The following is a 23,196-nucleotide window of genomic DNA, read 5'->3' on the forward strand; positions in this document are numbered from 1 at the left end:
ATGCGATGCATGAGAGGGAGCATCTCTGGGAGCACAAAGAGAGAGAAGCAGTGACACTGAAGAGTCGCAGATAGGGGAGTAGGAATGTCCAGTCTGGCACAAAGGACGGTGCTCATTCCCCTCCCTGCCCATTTTTACTCTAAGGTAAGGCTGTAGAGGACTAATTCTCTGCCATCCTGCTCCACAAATTCCACGCCAAGCAGATGTCCCTGCAGGGGGCCCTCTAGGACCCTGGTGACAGCACAGCTTTGGCAGGGTGGGTGGAGGAGTAGGTCTGAGTGTGCCGGCAGTAGGTAGAATCCATGGAGGCAGTGAGGCCGAGGAACAGAGTTGGCTGCTGGGGAATGTCAGCATCAGTTTTGCTGGTGGAACTGTTCCACTCTGCAGGAGCTGCAGGTCTATGGTAATATTGCTATCCAAGATCAGCAGGACCAGTGGACGCCAGTGGGGTTGTCATGGGATCCATTCAATGAGCCAGTGTGTCTTCTTGGAGCATGTGGAGTGCCTTTTTCCACATGCTAATACAGTTGCTGACACAGCAAACATTGAACAGTAAGCATGTGCTACTACAAATACTAATTTTCTGGTTAAATTTCATCATTTGGCCAGGCCTGGCTTTTAAGTCCTGTCTGGACCACACTAGGTGTCAGCTCTGCAGACTGGCAGATCCTGCCCCCACCCCTGCCACCAGCCCAGCCCAGCCCCCCAAGCTCCCCTTTCCGTTGCTTACTCCTCTTCCTCAATGGCACGTGGGTCCCAGGACCTGATGGTGCCACAGGCTGAGCCGAAAGCACTTGCAGAGCAGTCTTTCTGACTCTAGGCCTTGAGGACCGTGGCACTGGGTGAACACCCTGATGGTGACTTCTCCTAAGCACTCTCCATCTGAATGCATCCATCATGCATGCAGTAACAACCTCTCTCTCCTGCCGCATCCCACCAGTGCCTTCCCCTTCTCCATAACCGAGTACAGAGCTCAGCAGGCCTGTGCCTTTTTTCACCTTGTTTCAGGCAAGTGGGAGGCTGCCTTCATTCATGCCATCTCCTCAAGGGGTGTTGCCTTTGCTGTGACTCATGCGTGCTGCGGTGGGGAGCTGCAGAAATGTGGCTGTGACTGCAAGATCCGAGGAGTCAGTCCTGAAGGTGATGAAGGAGTCCAGAGGCAGAGATTGGGTGGCAGAGGACAAGGTTCATGGGAGAGGATCACCAGGGGATGAGAGGCAACATTTTGTTTCACAGTCAGTCCTCAGCCCTTCTGGCATTCCCCCCAGGGTTTCTCACTCTTCATCTCATGGTTGGTGTCCCGCAGCAGGTTTCCAGTAATCAGGCTGCTCTGATAACCTCTCTTACGGGATTGCTTTTTCTCTTTGTGGACAACCCCGAGAGGAGCCATGGTGTGTCCTCCAGCCAAGCTCTCATGAACCTGCACAATAATGAGGCAGGGAGGAAAGTAAAGGCAGGAACAAAAGTTGGGAAGCAAGCCCACTTTCTAGAGCTTCTTCTTGGCTGGGCAGAGCTTTGTCCAGTCCCTTATTCAGAGTAGAAATTCAGGGAATCCATGAGCTCACAGAGCAGGTTTATGTCCTGCTCCCTTCCATTCTCCCTTCTCCCCCTCCCCCCCCCCCAGCTCATGACCTGGTTTATCTGTTGGCCAGCCCAGACTCTTGTGACTGGAAGCCTGATGTGGGGCCTTTGGCACCTCTGGCCACCTGTGCAACAGGACATCTGCAGCAATGGATGATGGCGAGCTCCTGTGCTGCTGCAGGGGCTTCCACGCAGCCCAGGCTGAGGTGGTGGAGCAGTGCCAGCACCTGGTGGAGATGCACAACTGCTACTAGTGGGGCAGTGGTGCTGGATGAAGACAACAGCTGCATGGGGGGAAACAGGGAAAGGTGTAGGGGAAGCCTGCTCTCTGCTTGGCAGTCTGTCTTCAGCCTCACTGGACTTTTTGTGGTTTAAATTTATTTTCAATACAGAGTTGGAGGACACTGGCCCCAGAAACCTTTAAACCTTAGAAGCAGCTATGAAAGAAAGCAAAGTGTCTACATTAACACCTTCCTCACAAACTGTTTAAGACCTGCAGGGCACCTGGCTTTGCTCCTGCTGGGGCTGGCAAGGTAAGATGCCATGCTGGAGGCCTCATCCTCAGAATATTATCAGCCAGGCCATGTGTGCTGCAGTGAGTGAGAGTCACCAGGGAACCATGCAGGAGCAGGTGGAGAGCCACCTCTGACTAGAGAGGTTGTTGTGGATGTGACAAAGTGGCAGAAGCAGAGAGAAAGGAGCAAATTAGGTTTATGAGCTCTTTATAAAATACAGTTCAGCCTTGGTAATGCTACTGATTGATGTCAGCCTGCAGGGTCAGGAAGGCTAAGGGTTGCTGGGGACTTCATGCAGGTGGCTCTAAATCCATATACTGGGGACAACACCTTTCTCAGGCTCCTTCATCTGGAGAAAACCTTTTCAAGAGGAGTTTCAATGGGCAGCAGGATGAAATGCTGTTGGATACAGCTCCTCTCTTGATGTGCTGCTGTCAAGGATGCAGAGTAGGTGCTCAAGTGATGAGATTTGGCCACGGACAGCTGACTGTCCAGCAAGGAGCCTGGAAAGAGCTGTTTGGGTTCTCTGTACTGCCACAATTCCGTGCAGCCTACTCTGGTGTCCTGCACCCCTTGCACACTGCCCACCTCTGCACCTCATCCTTCAGTGAGGCTGAGGAACCTCTGGTGCCAGCGCATTACTTCCTCTTTTCCCTCCTCCTCACTCAGAACGTGGTAGGTCTGATTTGTGAAGCAGCCATGGCGAATCACCTGAAAGAGGAGCCCAAGTTCACAGAGTTGGTACTGCTGCACTTCCTAAGATACGAGATAGTCCTCTGTTCAGCTCTGGGGTTCTGGGCTTTGTTACCAGTAGGAAGTTGGTGTATGGGGGAGATCCTCCTTTGTGAGAGGAAATATAAGGACAACCTAATGGACGGAAGGCTTCCCATGGCTCCCTATCTTGACACTCTGCAGTCATGTATCAATGCCTCTGCAAATCCCACTGATCAGTGGGATGACAGCAGGCCTTCTGTGCTGTTGGTACCCATCCCATACACACCCAATTCTGTCCTTTTGGAAGGAAAAGCACTGACAGGTGAAGTCTTGCAGGGACTCGGGTCTTCTGTGCAAGCATGGATCAGGCTGCCCAGTGAGGTTGTGGATGCTCCTCCCTGGAGATGTTCAAAACCGGGCTTTAAGAAACCTGTTCTAGAAGGTGATGTCCCTGCCTATAGTGAGGGGTTGGAAATAGATGATCTTAAAAGTCCCTTCCAATCTAAACCATTCTATGATTCTATGCCCAGCCACGGAGGAGAAGGCAAAGGCTAAGTAAGGGATGGCAGAGGCTGCTTCTTACCCTCTGGTTGTAGAGGCTGTGCTGCAAGCACTGGTGGCTTTTGAAGGCGCAGTAAGTGGGGTGCTGAACTCCACCTGAGTCACAGATCTGTGGAGATGGGAATGAAAGCCAGAGAAAAGAGAGGAGAAGGAGAGGTGGAGCACCCTCCCAGCACCCACCTTGCTTGGGACATCCCCTGCTTGGAAGGTTGCATATTCTGCCTGCAGCCAGAGCATCACACGAGGGTCATCGCAGCCCTGGGTGGCTATCAGGCTGCACCAGTATTCTGGTCGCAGGCCTCTGGAAAGCTGTGTGCCAAAGTACTCTGAGGGTTCTGGGAAGCTGGTCTGCAAAGGGGCGGGATGAAAAGAGCCATGCATTTTTCCCTCCTTCCCCACCACTGTGACCATCTCCTTTCTCGCAGGCACAGAAGAAGATGCAGCATGCTCAGTACCTTGTTAACTGCAGCCCGGTGCTGGGTTGAGATCTGCGGGTTGATGTATGCGATGAAGCTGCCTGTCTTGCAGTGAATGCGCCTCAGGTTGTAGATGTTATGGCACTGCTCTATTTTCAGTGAGCAGAAAGCACAGGCAGGGCATAGGTCCATATGCTGCCTCCCAAGGCTGTCACACACCTAGGGAGGTGTGATGGTGCAGTCAGGGGGAGAGGCTGGGGATCCCTGGTGTGGGTTTGCCTCACTGGCTTAACTGGGTTGGCTTCTCCCGAGGTGGCACCTGTAATGGCAGTGCCTACAAGCACTGCGGTCAGTACTACAGGGAGCCCTGCCCACAATGGGGGTCAAAGTGGACATCAGCATCTTTACCGAATCTCCAAACCCAAGGATCTTTTCTTCCAACTCCTTCCATGCTTGGGTGACAACTGAGGAGACACAGACTCCCTCCAACACTGCATAGCACAGGATCATCACTGCTTCCTTCCTCTTCAGGGCAAGAAGACTGGCAGAGAAATGGATGAAGGAGGTCAGATCTCTTCCCTTGTCATGAGCTAAGATAAGCCCTTAGGTAAAAACAGAGGGGGAGGAAAACAGGCCTGACACAAAATGAAAAAACCTTTCTGAGAAAGCCTTGGCCAACCTGCACAATGGGTGTGCCAGCATGGTCTGCCTGTGCCTGTGCCTGTGCAACATGGAGGGGGGGTTTTCAGGAACATGGCAGAGGGACTGGAGGAGGAGCACAGCTTCAGGGATTTTCCTAGTATCACCAAAGCAGCTGCTGTGTAGTTTTATCTTTACAATGGCACAGCAAGATCTTTGTTAAAGTCTGCTAAGCACCAATTATGGAGCAGTCCCACTGTGGTCTGGAGAATACTATGACTCTCTTCTGTTCGAGCCAATGTTTTCGATGGAAAGAGGAATGAATTGGTAATAATGGTGGTGAATTAACTATTCATCCAAACTCATGCGGGAAGTCACAGGTAGAAAACAGGACAGTAGGATAACAGCAGTAAGAATGTTTTACATCTCAGAAACAGCATAAATTGTAGGTTATTATACAAGAATCATGTGAATTATCAACAATGATGCAGAAGACATAAAAACACTCATTAAATATTTCTTTCCTGTGACCAGGGAAAAGTCCCAGTGATAAACAGATAAACAGACAAGAGCAGCAACTGATGATGTTAAAATGTTCTTGAAATTCATTCATGTGCTAATGTTTATGGAGGAGTTTCCCTGATTGTGGCTGAGACCTCAGAGAAGAGATAGATGGGGGAACCAGAGGAAAGTCATTAAGATGAGATTTCCCAACACCTGGAAAACATGCACAGAGAGAGAGAAGCTAAGGGAGCCAGATATAGCTGAGTGAGGGCACTGCTGAGTGAGCACTTGGTCAGACTGCACTTCTGCCTGCTCCTGAAATGAAGGGAGGCTTCAATGACGACATGGTTTCTCCATGTCTTGGAGGCTTGATAAAGATAGCCCAGATTTCAGTTAGGAATGGGGCTGTAGGTCAGAAGTAATTTTCCAATGCCCCAACAGCTCACAGTGAGCAGCAGCAAGCGAGCATGTCAGGATCTCTGAAGTGCCTCTGAAGGCGCTGCTCTCATTTTCCAAGAGAACTTGGAAAATCTTGGTCACAAAAAATGTCTCCATGCTATTTTTTTTTTAAGATGTTATGGTCAGAATTGTTTTATCAGAGTGCTGCAGATGCTTCTTGAGCCTGCACTGAGACAAGAGAGGGTGTTCCTTCAACACATAGTGTTGTGCTGCACTCTAGACAGGCTGCAAATAGGATTCAGACACACAAACAAATTATACTGGTGCCAACCCACAGCACATCAACAACATCCACTGGAAAAATGAAGGCACTTCAATACCTAGTAACTGATGTATTGCAAGACTGTGTATCTCTCACTCCAGCACAACACAGTACAACCGGCCTGGTTGGATGTTTGAGGAGGGAAGATCAGAGCAGAAAAGGAACAAAATGGTGGTAAGGTGAAGTCTCTAGTGACTGGATAAAAGGCAATTTCACACTTACTTTTACGAAGAGTAGAAAGGATGACCCAGGGAGCTACCAACCTGTCACCCTCATCTCTGTGCCAGGGAACATCATGTAGCAGATCCTTCTGCAAGCTATGCTAAGGCATGTGGAAGAGAGGGAGGTGATATAGAATAGCCAGCATGGCTTCACAAAGGGCAGGTTCTGCCTGATGAATCTTGTTGTTTTTTATTATGGCATAACTGCACCGGTGGACAAGGAAACAGCCACTGATGTCATCTACCTGGACTTCAGTGAGGCCTTTGACATGGTCTCTCATAACATCCTTCTCTCCAAATTGGAAATTGATGGGTGGACTGTTCTATGATAACTGATACGAAATCTTACCCAGTAGTGGCCAATGGCTCAATGTTTGGATAGAGATTAGTGGCAGGTGGTATTTCTCAGGGGTCAGCACTGAGACCAATGCTCTTTAATACCTTCAGCAATGACATTGACTGTGGGATCAAGTGCACTCACTGCAAGTTTGTAGATGATGCCAAGCTGTGCAATTGACATGGCCAAAAGACAGAATGCCATCCAGAGAGACCAAGACAGGCTTAAGAAGTGGGCCCAGGTGAACTTCATGAGATTCAATAAATCCAAGTGCAAGGTTTTTCGCCTGGGTTGTGGCAACCACTGCTATCACTACAAGCTGGGGGGATGTAATGATGAAGCACAATCCTGTCAGAAAGGACTCGGGGGTACTGGTGGATGACAAGTTGGATGGCAAGTTGGATGTGAGTCAATCATGTACCCTCGTAGCCCAGAAAGCCAACCACATCCTGGGCTGCATCAAAAGAAGCATGGCCAGCTGATCGAGGGAGGTGACCCTGCCCCTCTGCTCTGTGCTGGTAAGACCTCACCTGGAGTACTGCATCCAGATGTGGAGTTGTCAGCACAGGAGAGACATGGACCTCTCGGAGTATGTTCAGAGGAGGGCCACAAAAATGACCCAAGGAAAGGAACACCTCTCCTATGAGTACAAGCTGAGAGAGCTGGGGCTGTTCAGTCTGGAGATGACCTGAGGACAGCCTTTCAAAAGCGGGCTATGAGGAAGAAGGGAACAGGATCTTCAGAAGGGTCTGCTGTGATGGGACAAGGGAAACGTTTCAAACTAGAAGAGGAAAGATTTAGATTGGATATAAGGAACATGTTCGTAAGATAAGAGTAATGAGATACTGGAACAAGTTGCCCAGAGCTGTGGTGGAAGACCCATCCTTAGAGACATTCAAGGTCAGCTTCACAGGGCTCTGGACAACCTGATTTAGGTTGCAGATGCCTCTATTCATTACAGGGGAGTTGGACTATATGACCTTTAATGAGCCCTTCCAACTCAAAAGATTCTTGATTCTATGAAAAGAATGCAAACTGAGGAGAGCAGTGACAGGTAGCAATTCTGACAAAGCTGGAAAGAATGACAATGTGCCAGCACAAAGAGAAACAAAGTCCATGTACTATGGAGAGCGCAGTTCCAAAACCTGTAAGATCTTTTATGTCTACTCCTATATCCCACGAGTCCATATAACCTCTCTTTCTTTTCTTTTCTTTTTTTTTTTATTCCTTTGTAAACACTCACAGGAAAGCTTTTGAAATTTAAGCAAAAAGTCCCTCTGGTCTGTGCTGATCCCAGATGAGGATCCTGCCTGTGGCTGTTTAATACAGTCTCTTCAGTATTTCACTGTGACTGAGCGCTGGGCTTCCCTGGGAGAGCAACCAGGCGCAGCCCCTAGGTGCACCTAGTACTACTTCTCTGTAGAGAAGTGCTCTTTGAGTGAGAATTACCTAACACTTAGAGTTTATCTCTAGAGCAGTTGCTGCAGAGCAGCCCAAGAGAGCCAGATTTCAGTCTGCAGTGCTGATAAGCCTATGACAGCTGAAGGCAGTCTCTGCCAGCACTCAGATCCTGGCTGCTCAGTTACAGCTGGATCTTAGGCTTTAAACACTGGCAAGCTACCTGGATCAGCTCGGTGGGACTCATACTCTTTGATTAACGAACCTGACATTATTCTCTGTATCACCTGAAACAATTTACCCACACATATATCACTGTTGATTCACTACTCATTTGCTATTCTAGTGGCATGTTTTGATTTTATTGCTTTTTTATCATACCAGCATGACCAAACCATTAAAGTGAGAAAGACATTAACAGTCATTAAAGATTATATGAATAGCTCTAGTGCTTCCATCACCAAGATAGAAAAAGGTCTTGCTTGCTATATTTTAAATAAATAAATAAATAAATAAATAAATAAATAAATAAATAAAGGATAACAATAACATGAAGCTTAGAATGTGCTGGCTACTAAGTGGTTTCAACAGCCTTTTTCTTTTTCCTTCACAGTAGTAGTGCAGCAAGTGCTGCCCAAGCCATATGAGAACTAGAGAGAACTAGAGGGAGAAGGGTAATGAAAGAGAACTCAGCTCCCACCTTCTTTAAAAAGAGTGCTTCCATAAGCAGCTAATAAGCAGCAATAAAGCATCTGCTGAATGTTGATGACCTACTTGTTCGGAACAGACTCAAAGTCAGGAGTGGGCAGAAGCCTGTGCTTCATGACAAACTTCATAGATTTATAGATTGTACTCAGTACGGCCTATCTACACAGATCAGAACGCCTCACTCTTCTGAGCATCTCTCGCTGACTTTGCTGTTGATCACATGCAGAAGCACAAAACAAGGTGCTATAACATCCTCTCACCCATTGAGGAAATAGAGTCATGCCATCAGCCTGAGGCTAACGAGAAATTATGTTGCTCTTGCTTTCACAACTATTTTCAGCTCTATCTCTGTTTTACATCTCTGCTCTGAGGCTGGCTGGCCTCACGGTTGCAAGTTGGGTTGGTTTACCAGCCCTGTTTTACCAGCACTAGGTGCACCTGGGCCACTGCTGGTTTCCTTCTCAGAGACCACAGATCAGAGATGTTCCCTGCTGCTACTCATGGCAGCGCTGAGGCTCTCGGTCTGGTCACAGACACGTTACTGCAATGGTGAAGACCCAGTCCAGCCTAACAGCGCTGCTGCCTGATCCCAGTATTCATCAACACACTGCTGAGCATGGAGAAGGCTGCTGGCAGGTGTGCAGAATATTCAAGGAACAGGAAATGCTGAAGACCTGTCATGGGAATACCATCCCAGCTTAGCACCTCTGCACCATAACGTCATAACTGCTGTCCTGGAAAATGTTTAACAGATACTTATAGGCAATGTCTCAAAGGGAAAGTGAAAAAACACAATTGAGAAAATTCCTCTAAGTCAGTAATTCCTCTGTGACAAAATGGCAAAACTTTGGATAAAAGCCCATCTTGCCTTAGTGATTTGAGACATGGACCAACACATCTCAGCCTACTTCACTTTTGGGGTGTCTCTGAGGAGGGCTGGTTGACAACATCTACCTCTCCCTCAACATAATGAAAAGGATTTGGGCCATTATTGTGCAGCTGCTGAACCTCTCCGATATCAGTATGTGGCAAACAGGAGAGAAGGAGCAAACAATGGATTCACGACTACTGACTTGTGAGGATTGTTGCAGGAAACCAAAACTGCTAAGGGAAAGCTAATGTTAACAGATTCAGAAAGAAAAAGAGATCTTTTATTTTTCTTTTAAAGAATATCTCAAGTAAGACATGGCATGGTTACAATGTGTTGAAGCCAAAAAGGTTTTGCTGACACGTCATGTAACGCACAACAGTCTTACAGTCCATTCATAACAGGAGATGTTTAACAGTACATATTAGGATTAAATCTTTTTGAGTCAGTGAGTCTGAGAAATCTCTCTCAAATTCTTAGCATGAGAGCTGAGGGGATTTCCAGCCACCTGACATCACCTCAGAGTGCCAGGGATGTCTCAGCAGCCTGTGCGTGCCCCAAGACCAACAGCGCAAGTCAACAGGCAAGTACTGGACACAGGAGTCACTGGGAATGTGGGGCATTACTTGGTCCATGCACCAGGAATCTGGCTGTGTCAACAAGACTTGGGATGCTGAATGGGATGCAGGGGTCATACAGGACAAACACTGCAGCAGCAGGAAGCTCTGGAAAAAGGGCAAGGCAATTCTTGTGTCATCCTCCAGTGTATTGCTGAGTGGTACGTACAGACCTGGTGCGTGTTGTTGTCCAAAAGGGATGATGAAATTTGCCACAGAAATGAGAGTTGCAAGGCTTTATCATGTGAGCTACAGAGCTCTGCTTAGATTATTTCAGGATTGAAGAAGGGCATATAGGGAACTGTGTGGAGAAGAAATACAAGGAGGTAAGAAGCTTTTTAATTTTGGGCAGAAAGTACAATAAGAACCAAAAAAATGAAAATAGATACAATAAACTGCATCTTCTTTTCTCCATAATGAATCACTGCTAGCAGAAACAGCACATAAGTGTGCTTTGAGTTCTCAAGCTTGTTATTTTGCTGTCATTGCCATCTCTCCCTCAAGGTCACCACCAGCCTCACTGACTAGCACAGAGCAGCTGCCACAGGGAGGGCCAAGTGAAGAGGGATGGGAGTCCCACTGGACATGAGCCTGCAGGGCAGACGTGCATCCTGGGCCCAACACCCAGGTCATAGCTACATGCACCTGGTGTTAAACCCAGTGCTAAGCAGGACCCTGTGTGCCAATAAGTCCTACCCATCACTGCAGGAATGGAAATGCCTCAAAGCACGGTGCCCCTGTTTTAGGTCATGCTTTGAAGTCCCTTGGAGAAGAGGCAGGATGTGGCGAGCAGTAAAGCTGACAGGCACAGCCTAGCTCGCCTTTTTATCTCGCTTGAGTTTAAGCTTTGCTTAGCATGATTGATGGCACTCGGCTGTCAGGTTGCAGACACAGTCAGCATTAATGTCTTTGAGGAACCCTGCAACAGAATAACGAGTGTCATCTGCAATCACAGCAGTCCCTCTGTAATCCCCATATAACTAAATCAGAGCAAGGCTCAATTTTGAGGCAGGGAAAACAAACATATCTTCAGCGAAGAATAATTTCGCCTTAGACTACATACATCAGGAAATGTTTGCTGGGCAGTAAAAGCCTCCTGCAGTGTTAGGAAAGAGGATGACATAAGTTACAACCTTGTAAGAGAACAGTTACAGTTTTAAGAATTTGATGCAATTACATGGAGAAGTGGGATCTCAGGCTCAACTCTAGCAGCACGTGGTGTTTTCAGAAGACACCACGTGTGCAGTCATGCACAAAGCGATGCATTTACAGGAAAGTCACTGCCCCGAGACAAAGAGAAGTTGAAATGACGTATCTGTGAAAATCATATTCTCTGTATCAAAGTACGGAAGGATCGGAAAACAAATGTGAGGGTAAGAAAATGACGCTTTGCAGACCTTTTCTGTTTGGGCTCAGCAACCCCACCTGCCTGAACAGTGATGTGGATGGATCCTGTCAGGTCATCACTAGTTCAGAGGAATGGAGAAGGATGCAAGAAATGTCTGCAACAAGCTGGACTGTCACAGGTCCGGAGTAGGACTGGTATGTGAGCAGCTTTGCTCTTGCAAAGTGATAAAATGCAGATGCTCTCAAAGCCAGAACTACAAACAACATAGGGAGAGCAGTGCTCAAATCCAGAGCATAAAGACATGCATGTGCTTGAAAAGCAATACAGGTCCTGCCAAGTTAGGAGCAAGGCTATGTGCTCCCTGGCCCTGGGCTGAGTGAAAACAGAGCAACCCTCAGAAATCTTCTCGAACCAGGCTGTATGAAGAAATACTACTTGATACTGTGTGCAGGGCAGCACAGGGATACAGTGGTGTCTTCCAAGGCACTGGGAGTGTGAGGAAGCACCTGCAGGTTGCCTGATCTGCCAGTAGCTGGAAGCTGGGAGGAGGGTGAGCGCAGTGTGGGGAGGTGCAGAAGGCAAAGCCCTTCCTACATACAGCTCAGGCCCAGCCAAAGTGTGATTTACTCATGTCACCAGAACAGCAACAGAACACAGAACAGTAACAGAACACCTGCTAGCAATGCTAACTGCTCAAGCAAGGGGAGGGAGGTGTCCAAGGGACTGCCCATGCATACACCTGCTCTGTATGGGGCTTGCTCCAGAGTGTTCACCCCAGGGCAGGGTGCTGCTACTAACACATGAGGAACAAGCTGTGTGCATGGCATGTGGCAATCAGCGCTGCACCAAGTGTGGAGTTGAGTCTGCCTCACCTGCCAGGGGGTGGCATGTCCTGCATCATCTCTTTTGTACCACTGGTCACACTCCCCAGATCTGAAGTGGTGGCAGGGATGTCTGTGCCCGTCAGGGTCTCCAGGGAAAGGGCCGCACTGATGAGCTGCCAGACGCCACGCTGCAGGCGGTGCTCCCAAGTGCTCTCTGCCCAGGCATGGGATCGCAAGGGGGCAGGGGCGAGTGGGACTGGCAGGGCAGATGGTGGTACAGGTCGGCCCCTGTCCTGCAGGGGTCTGGGCACCACTGGCATGGCTGGTGGGATCTTCCGCACCAGCGGTTTCTGGCTTGAAAGTGCATAGGAGTACTTCAGGAGCATGTCCACGTTGGAGTGCAGGTGGAGGTCGGCAGGAGAAAGAGATGGCTTCTCTGGTACTGGGGAGAGAGCAGGACAGGAAGGTTGAAGTCAGAGCCAATCCAGCATTGTTCTCCGGGAGCACAGAGGGCACCCTTCTGAGGGCAGCCAGATAGCTGCCTCCCCTCTTAGCAGAGCCGTGACCATTCTACACAGGTGCTTCCTGATGGACTGGGACTGGGGATATTTTTGCCAGTCTCACAATTCTTCACAAAACCACAGCATGGCTGAGGCTGGCAGCACCCTCTGGATCATCTGGCCCAAGCCCTGCTCCAGCAGGGACACCCACAGCAGGGTGCCCAGGCCCATGTTCAGGTGACTTCTGGAGGAGGAGACCCCACACACAGCCTCTCTGGGCAACCTGTGCCAGTGCTCCATCATCTGCACAGCACAGAAGTACTTCCTGGCGTTCAGAGGGAACATTCTGTGCTCCAGTTTGTGCCCACTGTCTCTTGCTCCTCAATCACAAGACCATTCTGTAGGCCAGAAAGAGGGAATTTCCTAGGCACTGTGCTGACATGCCAGCACCTGCATGTCTACCAGTCCCACAGCACAGCATAGACCCAAACCTCACACCCAGTTTTTCTGGAAGGAAGAGCAGCAATGGGCAATCATCAGGCAATCAGAGGAACCCAGAGCCATTCAGTGCATCCATACCTGCTTCTGTAGGAGAGCTTTCATCTTTTGCCCAAAAGTCTACATCATAAGGTTGCTGCTCTGGATGAAGAAGGCCTTTTGGAAAAAAACTCGGACATGGGATTCGCTGAGTGGAAAAGAGAAATAAGAGTCCCTTCCGCTTCCGCTTCCGCTTCCGCTTCCCTTCCCTTCCCTCTCTCTCTCTCTCTCTCTCTCTCTCTCGTCTCTCTCCTCTCTCGTCCTCTCGTCTCTCTCTTCCTCCTCTCCTCTCTCTCTCTCCTCTCTCTCTCTCTCCTCTCTCTCTCTCTCCTCTCCTCCTCTCCTCCTCCTCCTCCTCTCCTCCTCTCTCCTCCTCCCTTCCCTTCCCTTCCCCTCTACTTTCCCTTCCCTTCCACTTTCCCTTCCCTTCTACTTTCCCTGCATTCCTTTGTTTTGTCCCTTGCTTGCATGAATGTGCTCACAGCACTAATTAAAACAATGTGCATTTTCAGACACATGTGCAACAGTATCTGTTGTCTGTTTTCTATATTCTTCTGCCACAGGCATCCTTTTCCTAAATCTGGCCCCTTCCTTCTCCCAGGTGACGCTTCTCCCTCATGGCCCTAATCCCACTGCTCACCTTGACATAGAATTTGCGCTTGGAGCAGCGATACTGGGCAAACTGGCAGAAGGTCTGAAACTGTGGTGCCTCAGGGAAGGCAGAGCAGACAGGTCCTAGGGATGGATGAGAGAGAAGGGAGGTAGGGGCAGGCCTCAGGATCAGCCAGAACATGTCTGGGGACCGGCATCTCTCAGAGAGATGCTTATTTTCAGACTGTGCTTGTGATGAATGGAGAGTTAAAGCTGCCCCCAGGTGGAGATTGCAGTTTGGTACTGCTAAAACTCCTGACATTTGATGCCACATGTTTCGCTATGTACTCCCCAGCTGTTCAGTTCAACCATCTGCCCTTATCTACGTGGCATCTTCCTTTTTACAGAAAATCAAACCTCCTGTTTGCAGGACACAATAAGGATTCTTATTATTCACTAAATCGCAGAATGGTTTAGGTTAAAGAGGACATCTGAATGTCACCCTGTCCAACACCCTGCTCAAGCAAGCCACCTAGAGCACTGTCCCTGAAAGGTGAAAACAAAAAAGGCAAGTAGCAGTGTGATAGGTTAAGAGATGACCAGACCGGATCTGGGATCACCAGGGAAGACAACCTCTACGGAACAAAATACATAGGTCACTCTGAAAGTAGTGCTTCCTATTTATTTGTATGGAAACTATAACTGATACAAGGAGCACAATAACACTATTTGATAGAGCAAATTCTCTTCTACAAAACACTGTTTTTCAACATAGTCACCACCATTAGCTAAGCATTTTCACCAGCAATGAACAAGAGCCTGCATGCTGTGCTTGAAAATATCTGCACCAATGGAGATGACCCACTGTTCCATAGCTGCTACAACAGCATTGTTGCTAGAAAAATGTTGCTTATGCAGATCATCTTTCAGTGGCTCAAACAGATGGAAGTCAGAAGGCACCAATTCTGAACTATATGGTGAGTGTGGTAGGACAGTCCAGCCAAGACTGGCAATGTATTCCATAGTCTTCCAACTGGCATGGGGCTTGGCATTATTATGTTGTAAGAGAAAGGTGTCTTCTTTTCTGACCTGATACAGGAAGTTCAAGCCCTCAGCTTAGTAAGGTGTAGTGGTAGGAGTTGATGTTTTGTCTGAGTTCCAGAAAATGCAGAAAGCTCACCCCTTTCCAATCTTAAAAGATAGGAAAAGACAGGAAAAGACAGGAAAAGATAGGAGAAGATATCCTAAAAGACAATGCACGTTACTTCACCCACTGAGGGATGTGTCTGAAACTTTTTCTTTGATAGAGAATTCACTATGGATTGCTGTTTTGATTCCAGCTCATAGTGATGACACCCCATCTTGTCACCATTAATGATATGATCCAAGAAACTGTAATCTTCAGTCTCATATTGGCTCAACGGGTCCTGACAAACTTGCATACGGTGTTCTTTCTGTTCCTATATGAGAATTTGTGGATCACTTAGCAAAAACTTTGTGATATTCCAACGTTGCCACCATCATTTCCAATGCATCACAGATGATATTCAGCTTCATACACAGTTCCCTAGTTGTGATCCACTGATTCACATGGACAAACTGATTGAGATGCTCTTCATTTCATGATGTGACAGCTGTGCATGAATGTCTGGAATGTGTGACTTGTCTTTCACATCACTGTCGCCTCTGTTGAAATGCACCACCCACTGTCTCACTGTGCTCACATCCACTGTTTGGTCTTCATAAACATTCAGCAAGCATTGGTGAATGCTAATGGGTGCAATTTTTTCCCACATGGAGGAATTCAGTGATATACCTTTGCTTCATCTTCACGCCCATGTCAGACTCCATTTTGTCAGACTGCCCCTCTGCTGCCATCTGTAGCATGGCAACAAAATGTAATAGAATATTGGCAGGGAGGTTTAGTCTCTACTGCCATATCAGCAACGTCCACCTCTGACATTGTGGATCAAAATAAATAATAAAATAGGAAGCATTACTTTCAGAGCAGTCCTTGTAAGTCTGTAGTGATTCTAGCCATACCAGGGTTAGTGGAAAGTCCAACATGCTGTGGGCAAAGTCTGTGCCTGTGCACACCTGTGCAACAGCCTTGAAGGGTACTGCTGACTTTACTGGCTCAAATCTGCATCCCAAAACCCTGGGGAATTTTGGGAAGGAGGTGGTTTTGTGCTCCATCTGCTCTGTGCGTGCATGAGCAGAGCAATTCCATAACTGCCCATGTCTGCAGGAGAGCTTAGAGCTCTATGTGCTCACAATTTTTGTCTGTGTCCGGCCTTCAGACCTGCACCAAAGCTCCTCCAGCCATCCTGCCCGCTCCTGCAGCATGCTGTGAGCCCGCAGAGAGTGAGGAGCCACTCATGGGCCTCCTGGCTCCTCTGGAGCCCAGAAGAACTCTTTGTGGTCCCAGCAAAATGCAACACCCTCAATCCAGCTACGTGTAAGCAGGTAGGGAAAATTTTAGAGAGAAAAGTGTCTTCGGGAACCCTCAGAAAACAACACAGTGTCTGCAGGACTGGCCCCTGCAGGCCTGCCAGGGGGGTTCAAGCAATGATGGAGGTGGTGGAGACATTTTTTTTCAGCATTCATTGTGCAGAAACCGGAGCATCCCATCCTGTCATGTTATTAGCTTAGAATTGGCTGTTAATTTTGGCAAAAGCATGAAGATGATCAGAAATCAGGGAGGACGGACCTGTCGCACCATACGGAGGCAGATACAGGCAAAATGCTGAATAAGTCAGCAGTCTTCAAAGGAAGTGAGGAAGGTTTAAGGTTCTACATGTAAAAAACATGCAGAAAACACCACAGGTGTTAGCTGCACCTGGGGCTGATTACTTGAGAAGTCGCACTCCGCCACAGAGTAGGCAGGAAGCCATAGACCTGTCTAAATGGTACCTCTTCTCTTGCGCTTAGCATATTCACCAGCAAGAATAGAATTTCACCTGTTCATCAGGAACCCAGCCCAGAAAACCTCCCAACTTGACTGAAATGAGCCTGACATCTCCCTGCCCTTTGCCTTTTCTCTGAATCCTCTGACATTCCTGCTAGGAGGATACCTTCCAGCACTGTTAATTTAAACCATAAAATCTTTTACTTTGTGCCTGTGCTCGTCCTGCCCATTTGCTTCTGCAAACAACTACAGCTTATGCTGGATCTCAGGAGACCATCTCTTTGGGCTTTGTGGCCTACTCTATGTGCAGGAGCTCCAAGTCCTGAAGGGTTTCCAAGTAACAAGCAATTACTTTACAATTACATCTTCACTGAAAGATGGAGCCAGCCAAGTTACTTTTACACCCGTGTTAGGAAAACTTCCTCTTGACTCAGTTCATCCACGTAAAAGAACACTAGGAGGTTACATGTACATTTCATAGAATCATAGAATCATAGAATCATAGAATCATAGAATGGCCTGGGTTGAAAAGGACCATATTGATCATCTAGTTTCAATCCCCCTGCTATGTGCAGACCACCAACTAGCAGACCACGCTGCTCAGAGCCACAGTGACTTAGGCTAGAAGGGACCTAAAAGTTCCATATCTGCCATAGGGAAGGGCTGCCACCCTGGGCCCTGCTGCCCAGCACCCCATCCAACCTGGCCTTGAACATCTCAAAGGATGAGGCATCCACAGCTTCGCTGGGCAGCCTGTGTCATTGCCTCACCTCCCCAAGTGAATCATTTTTCCTAATATCCAACCTAGATTTCCTCTCTTTTAGTTTAAAGCCATTCCCTCTTGTCCTATCACTATCTGTCCACGTAAAAAGCTGGTCTTCCTCCTGCTTATAAGGTCCCTTCAAGTACTGGAAGGCCGCAGAGTGATCTCCCTAGAGTCTTCTCTTCTCCAGTCTGAACAAGTGCAGCTCCCTCAGACTTTCTTCATAGGAGAGGTTTCTCCATCCCTCTGATCACCTCCATGGCCCTGAACTTCCCTTGTTTAAAGCACAACTTTCCTGAGCTTTCCTGAGCACCACATGTGAAGAAGCACAGTCAACACTCACGAATGCCAGGACTGCCCAAGTCCCTGCAGGCAGTGGCTAAGGTGCCCGTGTGGCTTCAGCAGTGGATCCCTGCTGCAAGGGAAATGCAGGAGGCTTCAGAGTGAGATAGATGGGGACCAAAGATGTTGGTCAACAGACACCAACCCCCTCTGCTGTCAGGGTACTGGGAAGTGAGAGGCCCAAAGCAGAGCAGCAGTGGGAATGTCTCCAACCACTAGCATGGTGGCTTGGTGGTCCACAGTGCTTGGCATTGCCTGTAACAAAACAAACAGCAGCCCTGGCTGCACCTAGCTCCTCAATGTCAGGTGCTAGCAAGTGAGGCAGGAAGCCCAGGACCTCTCCCTGGGTCTGTTGGTGAAGGATGGGAACCATTCCCCTGGCACAGCTGCAGAAACAAGCAAGAAATAGCTGCCCTCAAGCTGGAGTCCAAATAAGCACAGACGTTTGGATAATCATTCATTTCATTGACGTTCATAGCTAAATATAAAGACATATTTTTTATGAGAAAATTGCTCCTATTTTTTTTTTCTCAGAAGAAAAATACAACAGAAGTAGTCCCAAGTTTTTCAGCTGCAGAGATATAATTATGCCACTTAAATTCTCTGATGCAGGGGTGCAGAGAAAGTATGATTGCAGAGATTTAAAGGGTGCTGTTGCTATGGCACTTTCTGAACTGGGATGTTTCTTGGCTACAGAAATGTTAAACACTTCAAAAAGCAGCTTATCAGCTCAAGATTTCTTAAAGGCCTACGAGAGCCTTCTGCATTAAACCCTAGATCTAGCTGGAAAGAGCTGTTCATTTCAGCAAGGCTAATCTGGGAGGAATACAGAGACACTGCAGAAGCATCCAAGGATGAAGTTAGGAAAGCTAAACCCTAGATGTTACTGAATCAGGCCAGAGATGTCAAGGACAATGAGAAGAGCTTCTATAAGTTATTAGGTAACAAAACAGACCATAATGTGGGCCCATTCCTTAAGGAGATGGGGACCAAGTTATGCAGGACATGAGAAGATCTGAGGTACTGGATGCCTTCTTTGCTCCGGTCTTTACTAGCAAGAATAGCCTTCAGGAATCCCTGGTCCCAGAAAAGAAAGGAAAAACTGAGGCTGTATTCTTGGTGGAAGACAATCAGATCAAAGAATACTAAAGTGAACTGGATCCATGGATCTCAATGGGATGAACCCTCAAGATGGCAGATGTTATTGTGAGATGTACTTTTGGTAATTCTTGATCAATCATGGAGACTGGAGAAGTACCCAAAGACTAGAGGAAAAGCAAATGACACTGTTCTCAGGAACAGTGCGAACTTTGGGAAAAAGAGGCTAGTCAGGCTCAAATTGGTCCCTGGGAAAGTGCTGGAGCTGCAATAATGAAAACCATTTCCAGACATGTGAACAACCAGAAAATCATCAGGAGCCATGCTAGACCGACAAGATAAGGTTTTATAATGAAATAACTGCCCTGGTAGATGAGAGGAGAATGGTGGATATTGTCTACCTGGACTTCAGTTTTTTTGAGGCTGTTCCATAAGATCCTCATAGAGAATTACTTGATGTGTGGACTGAATTGGCAGACAGTGAAGTGGGTGGAAAACTGATTGACTGGCTGAGTCCAGAGGGTAGTTGTTGGCAGTGAAAAGCCTAGTTGGAGTCCAGTAACTAGTGGTGTACTACAGAGGTCAATATTTCATCCAGTCCTATTCAACACCTTCATTAATGTTCTACGTGACAGTTTACAGAGTCCAACAATGGGCCACAGAGATGATTAGGAGACTGGAGTATCTCTCCTACTAGGAAAGATTGAGAGAGCTGAGACTGTTCTGCCTGGAGAAGAGAAAGCGTAGGTGAATCTCATTAGTGTCTATAAATACCTAATGGGAGAGTGCAGAGGACAGAGCCAGGCTTTTTTCAGTGGTGCCCAGTGCCAGGACAAGAGACAATGAGCACATTCTGGAGCACAGGAGTTCCAGCAGGCAGCCCTTCTTTACTGTGGATAGCAGAGAAGATCTTTCAGATATTCAGAAGCTGCCTGAATATAACCTGGGCACCCTTGCAGTGAGTGTCCGTGCTAGAAGAGGGGTTGGACCACGTGAACCCAGAGGACTCTGCCACCTCAACCATTCTGTGATTCTGTGAAGAGGAGAGGTGATGTAATAGCAGCCCACAATGACTTGGAGGAGAACTAAAGAACAAGAAAGAAAACCTCTTCTTGGTGGTGCCAAATGAAATAAGAAAGAAAAATCTGCAAATTCCTGCGTGAGAGGTTCATATTGGCCACTTTTTTGCAAGAGAAGTGGTGCAGCACTTGAAGCTCCCAGACAGGCAATCAGAACACCTTTGGAGGCTTCCATAACTTGTCTGCCCAAAGCCAGGGTGATCTAGTGCTGAGATTGTACTGCTCTGAGTCTGACTTTGGACTACAGACCTCAGAAAGGCCCTTCCCATCACCATTCCCACTGTCTGTAGGCATTTTGACAGCTACTGCTTCTGGAGGTGAGGTGATCCCAGCAGCACCCTGAGGTATTCACAGTGTCCTACCTTCAGGGACATGGCCATGGTTCTCCTGCTGGTCCAGCCGCAGGACTGCAGGGCTGAGGCAGCCGAAGGTCTGACGTAGGTGGCAGGATGCATGGGCCTTCCAGATTGGCCACAGGCTGGAGAAGAAGAGCTGGTACTCACCATCAGACAGGGGGCTGCCCACAGGAGGCACTGGTGGCGCAGCAGAGGATGTCAGCAACATCAACAGTCCTGGGGAAACAGCAGGATGTACTTCCTCTCTTTTGTCTTTGGCTGGGGTCCCCCTTCTCTCCTACATCCCCTGTGCCCCCTTCCACTCTGCATCCTGTCTTAGAGCCTCCAGATCCCTCCCTGGTTGAGCATGATTGAGGTCTGGAACGGAGAGTGGGCCCAACATGGTGGTCTCGTGAGAGTCATGGGGCTGGAGGAGGTGTGGGATGAGGGCACAGTAGCAGGGAATTCTAACACCCATCCCCCAGCCTAGGCACAGTGCCCCAAGGCTCTGCTGTGACCCCTGGGAGGCTGGGCAGCAGCCTAGGTAATCACTCACCCAAAAGGGAGGGCAACCTCAACATTTCTACCCCTTGCTCCAGCACTCCTGTCCTGCTGGGCCTTCGGCTTGGTGGCCATGGTAGCAGTGGAATGAGAAGGGGATGGCATCACAGCTGGAGCCTGGAGGGACACGAGTCCTGCAGGTACCAGTAAGGTGGGAACAGCTGGTGGGAGCTCACAGGGACATGAGATGCGAAGGGCTGATGAGGAGACTTGTGGACACAAGTCCCACTGATACTAGTCAAGTGGGAAGAGTTGGTGGGCACTGGGGTGACCAGTGTAGGAGACCCGAGGCACATGATGTGAAGGGGCTCTAGCATAGCCATACCACAAGGGATGAAGGAGCTGATGCAGAGAGCAGATAGCTGGGGACAAGGGAACAAGGCAATACCAAGGAGCAGGAGCCAAGTGTGTCCCTTTTAACTTTAAAGCGTGTTGTGCTCTTCTGCAGAAGAAAGGATATAAAACTGATTCCTTTTCTACCTGCAGAGACTGAAGCCCACCTCATGCCTCCACAGAGAGTGTCTGAGCAGCAACTTGCTTCAAGAATCACTAGGAAATCGGTGTCACCTCTCTTGGACAGCTGTGCCACTTTCTGGTTGATTGGAGTCAATGAAGCATCTTCCAGAGGGAGTGTCCCAGGCAGTAGGGAACAGAGCTGTGCTCTGGGCATAAACACCTCCCTGGAAAAAGGAGGGATTTTGTCTGAGGAGTTGGCAGAGCAGCGCTGGTACAGCCTGTGAGCATGGAGCGGCCCAGGGGCACTCAGCTACCAAGGCTAAAGCCCAGGGAGCAGACACAGTGACCCATGAACACATTGCATGGTTGATGGCCAGCAGTGCTTGGGAGAGCCTCCTCTGGCTGGGTGCCTTCTGATGTGACAGAGAATGACCACAATCATCATGGGCAAGGAGCTGTCAGTGTGGCTCCAAAGCATTGTCTGGCACAGCCGCACCAGAAACTGCATCCATAAGCAAAAACCAGGGCAGCACAGCAGCTTTCAATACCCACTGCAGCACCACACAGCCTAATCTGATCTGAGATCTGCAGGCAAAACAGAGTGTTGGACAGCCCAAACAGCAGGAAAACCCTGAAAAAGTGGTTTCCAATGCAGATCGCAGGAGATGCAAGCAGCTCTGCTTTGTGCAGCAGCTGCAGAGAGAATTGCAGATATGCTGGCTGCCCTTGCAGAGCACCAGCTGCCAGTGAACAAAGTGGCCACATAAGCTGCCAGGAAAGATCAAACCACTGCAGCCAGGCACTACAAAGACATCTGGCAGCAGCACAGAGCTCTGTGACTCCCTGCAGGAGACAAGCTACAGTTTGCTCCAAGAGGTCCTGTTGACAGACAACACTTCCTAGAAGCTTGAAGGCCAACCATTTAACAACAGCACTGAGTTTTAGGATGCTTTTATGGCATCTTTCAAACACTGCGAGCAGGAGACATTTTCTAGCTGTTTCTTGCCACTCCCATTAAATCAGACAACAAAGCTCAAGCTTTTTCCATTTCTTCTTTTTTTCCATTGCAGAGTTTGAAATGCATTTTAGACATCTCTAGAACCTTCAGCTCCCCAGACTCATGAATCACCTCTGCTCTGCAGTGACAGCAGAGCCCAGGCTGTGTTCTGCCATCACTGGGCATCTCCCTGGGAGAACATAATGCTGACCTCAGTGGCTGATGGAAATTCATGACTGAGGAAAGCACTAATCTGGCACATCACACAGGGTTATCACGAGAGCTCCTGTTTGGACCTCCTGTTTATGGCATATAGATGAAGGAAACAAGAATGAGTGTGCCAGAGTCTCTGAATGTACACTGGGAATTCAAACATGAGGAATATGATGAAGGAGCTGATAAAGGAATCATCTTTGGTTGACGTTCTAGTATCAGATCCAAGGGAGATCTACTGTGTATTTAGAAAAACTATGTTTAGTGATGTGAGGACAGTTTGGCTGCCCATGTACCTAAAGGCTTTCTGAGGCTGAGTCCATCCTACCTCTGTGAGCTACCTTGGGTTCGGTTCAGCTTGTCAGAAATCTTCAGGGAAATCTTACGGTCCACAAGTGCACAGAACAGCATTGTGTAGTGTGCACCAGTCAGGGAGATGGTGAGTGCAGGGGAAGCTGTTTGGCTATGATTGTGCCAGCTGGCTCTGTGACACTTATGTTGTATATTTCTACAAATACTACTTTATCTTCCGGGCAAGGATGAGGATAGGATAAACGTTTTGAACAGGAATCATCAATACAGAGAGCTTGCGTGGGTTGTTCCCTGCTGTGGGGTCAGCCATCTGCAAAGTATAGCATAAGAGTGAGGTTAATTCCAGCATTTCCTGACATCTGAGGGCTATCTTGGCGCCAGTAAAGTTGCACCACTGATGCCACACTACAAGCTCTATCATTCATGCCCTGGAGTAGATTTGCAGTCTTGTTTTCAGAAGCTTGCATTTCCTGCAGATATGTTCCTGTGCTTGTCTGAGTGGAGCAGGCTGTAACCCCCAGGCCTACAGCAC

General features: G+C 48.3%; 1 protein-coding gene across 9 annotated transcripts; it reads right to left on the reverse strand.

The window, feature by feature from the left end:
- Positions 1-692: 692 nt before the first annotated feature.
- Positions 693-20,796, reverse strand: ACRBP (acrosin binding protein). 9 transcript variants are annotated; one of them, XR_002117572.1, is made up of 12 exons: positions 20,682-20,795; positions 20,153-20,362; positions 13,650-13,744; positions 13,052-13,157; positions 12,021-12,414; positions 4,196-4,328; positions 3,827-4,006; positions 3,552-3,719; positions 3,394-3,480; positions 3,097-3,208; positions 2,685-2,807; positions 693-1,420 (listed from the first exon to the last, which is right to left on the reverse strand). XR_002117572.1 is itself a non-coding variant. In XM_010717936.2 (11 exons), exons 1-10 carry the CDS (start codon positions 20,704-20,706, stop codon positions 2,694-2,696), a joined length of 1,512 nt encoding a protein of 503 aa, XP_010716238.2. In that variant the 5' UTR covers positions 20,707-20,792; the 3' UTR covers positions 694-1,420; positions 2,685-2,693. The 9 variants fall into 9 exon arrangements, 6 of the variants coding, with proteins under 6 accessions (XP_010716238.2, XP_019473660.1, XP_019473630.1 ...); XR_002117573.1 differs by lacking the exon at positions 693-1,420 and adding an exon at positions 1,972-2,599; XR_002117574.1 differs by lacking the exon at positions 693-1,420 and adding an exon at positions 1,972-2,609.
- Between the last annotated feature and the right edge of the window lie 2,400 nt (positions 20,797-23,196).

The sequence above is a fragment of the Meleagris gallopavo genome, chromosome 1 (genome assembly GCF_000146605.3).
Source record: "Meleagris gallopavo isolate NT-WF06-2002-E0010 breed Aviagen turkey brand Nicholas breeding stock chromosome 1, Turkey_5.1, whole genome shotgun sequence".
Lineage (NCBI taxonomy): Eukaryota > Metazoa > Chordata > Aves > Galliformes > Phasianidae > Meleagris > Meleagris gallopavo.

Excerpts from the sequence above, each read along its gene's own strand:
- ACRBP (XM_019618085.1), bottom strand. The coding sequence starts at position 20,706 with ATGTTGAGGTTGCCCTCCCTTTTGG. Across the intron at positions 20,363-20,681 it reads GAGGTTGCCCTCCCTTTTGG|GACTGTTGATGTTGCTGACA; the intron begins GTGAGTGATTAC and ends CTGTTTCCCCAG. Across the intron at positions 4,329-12,020 it reads GACATGCCACCCCCTGGCAG|TCTTCTTGCCCTGAAGAGGA; the intron begins GTGAGGCAGACT and ends TTTCTCTGCCAG.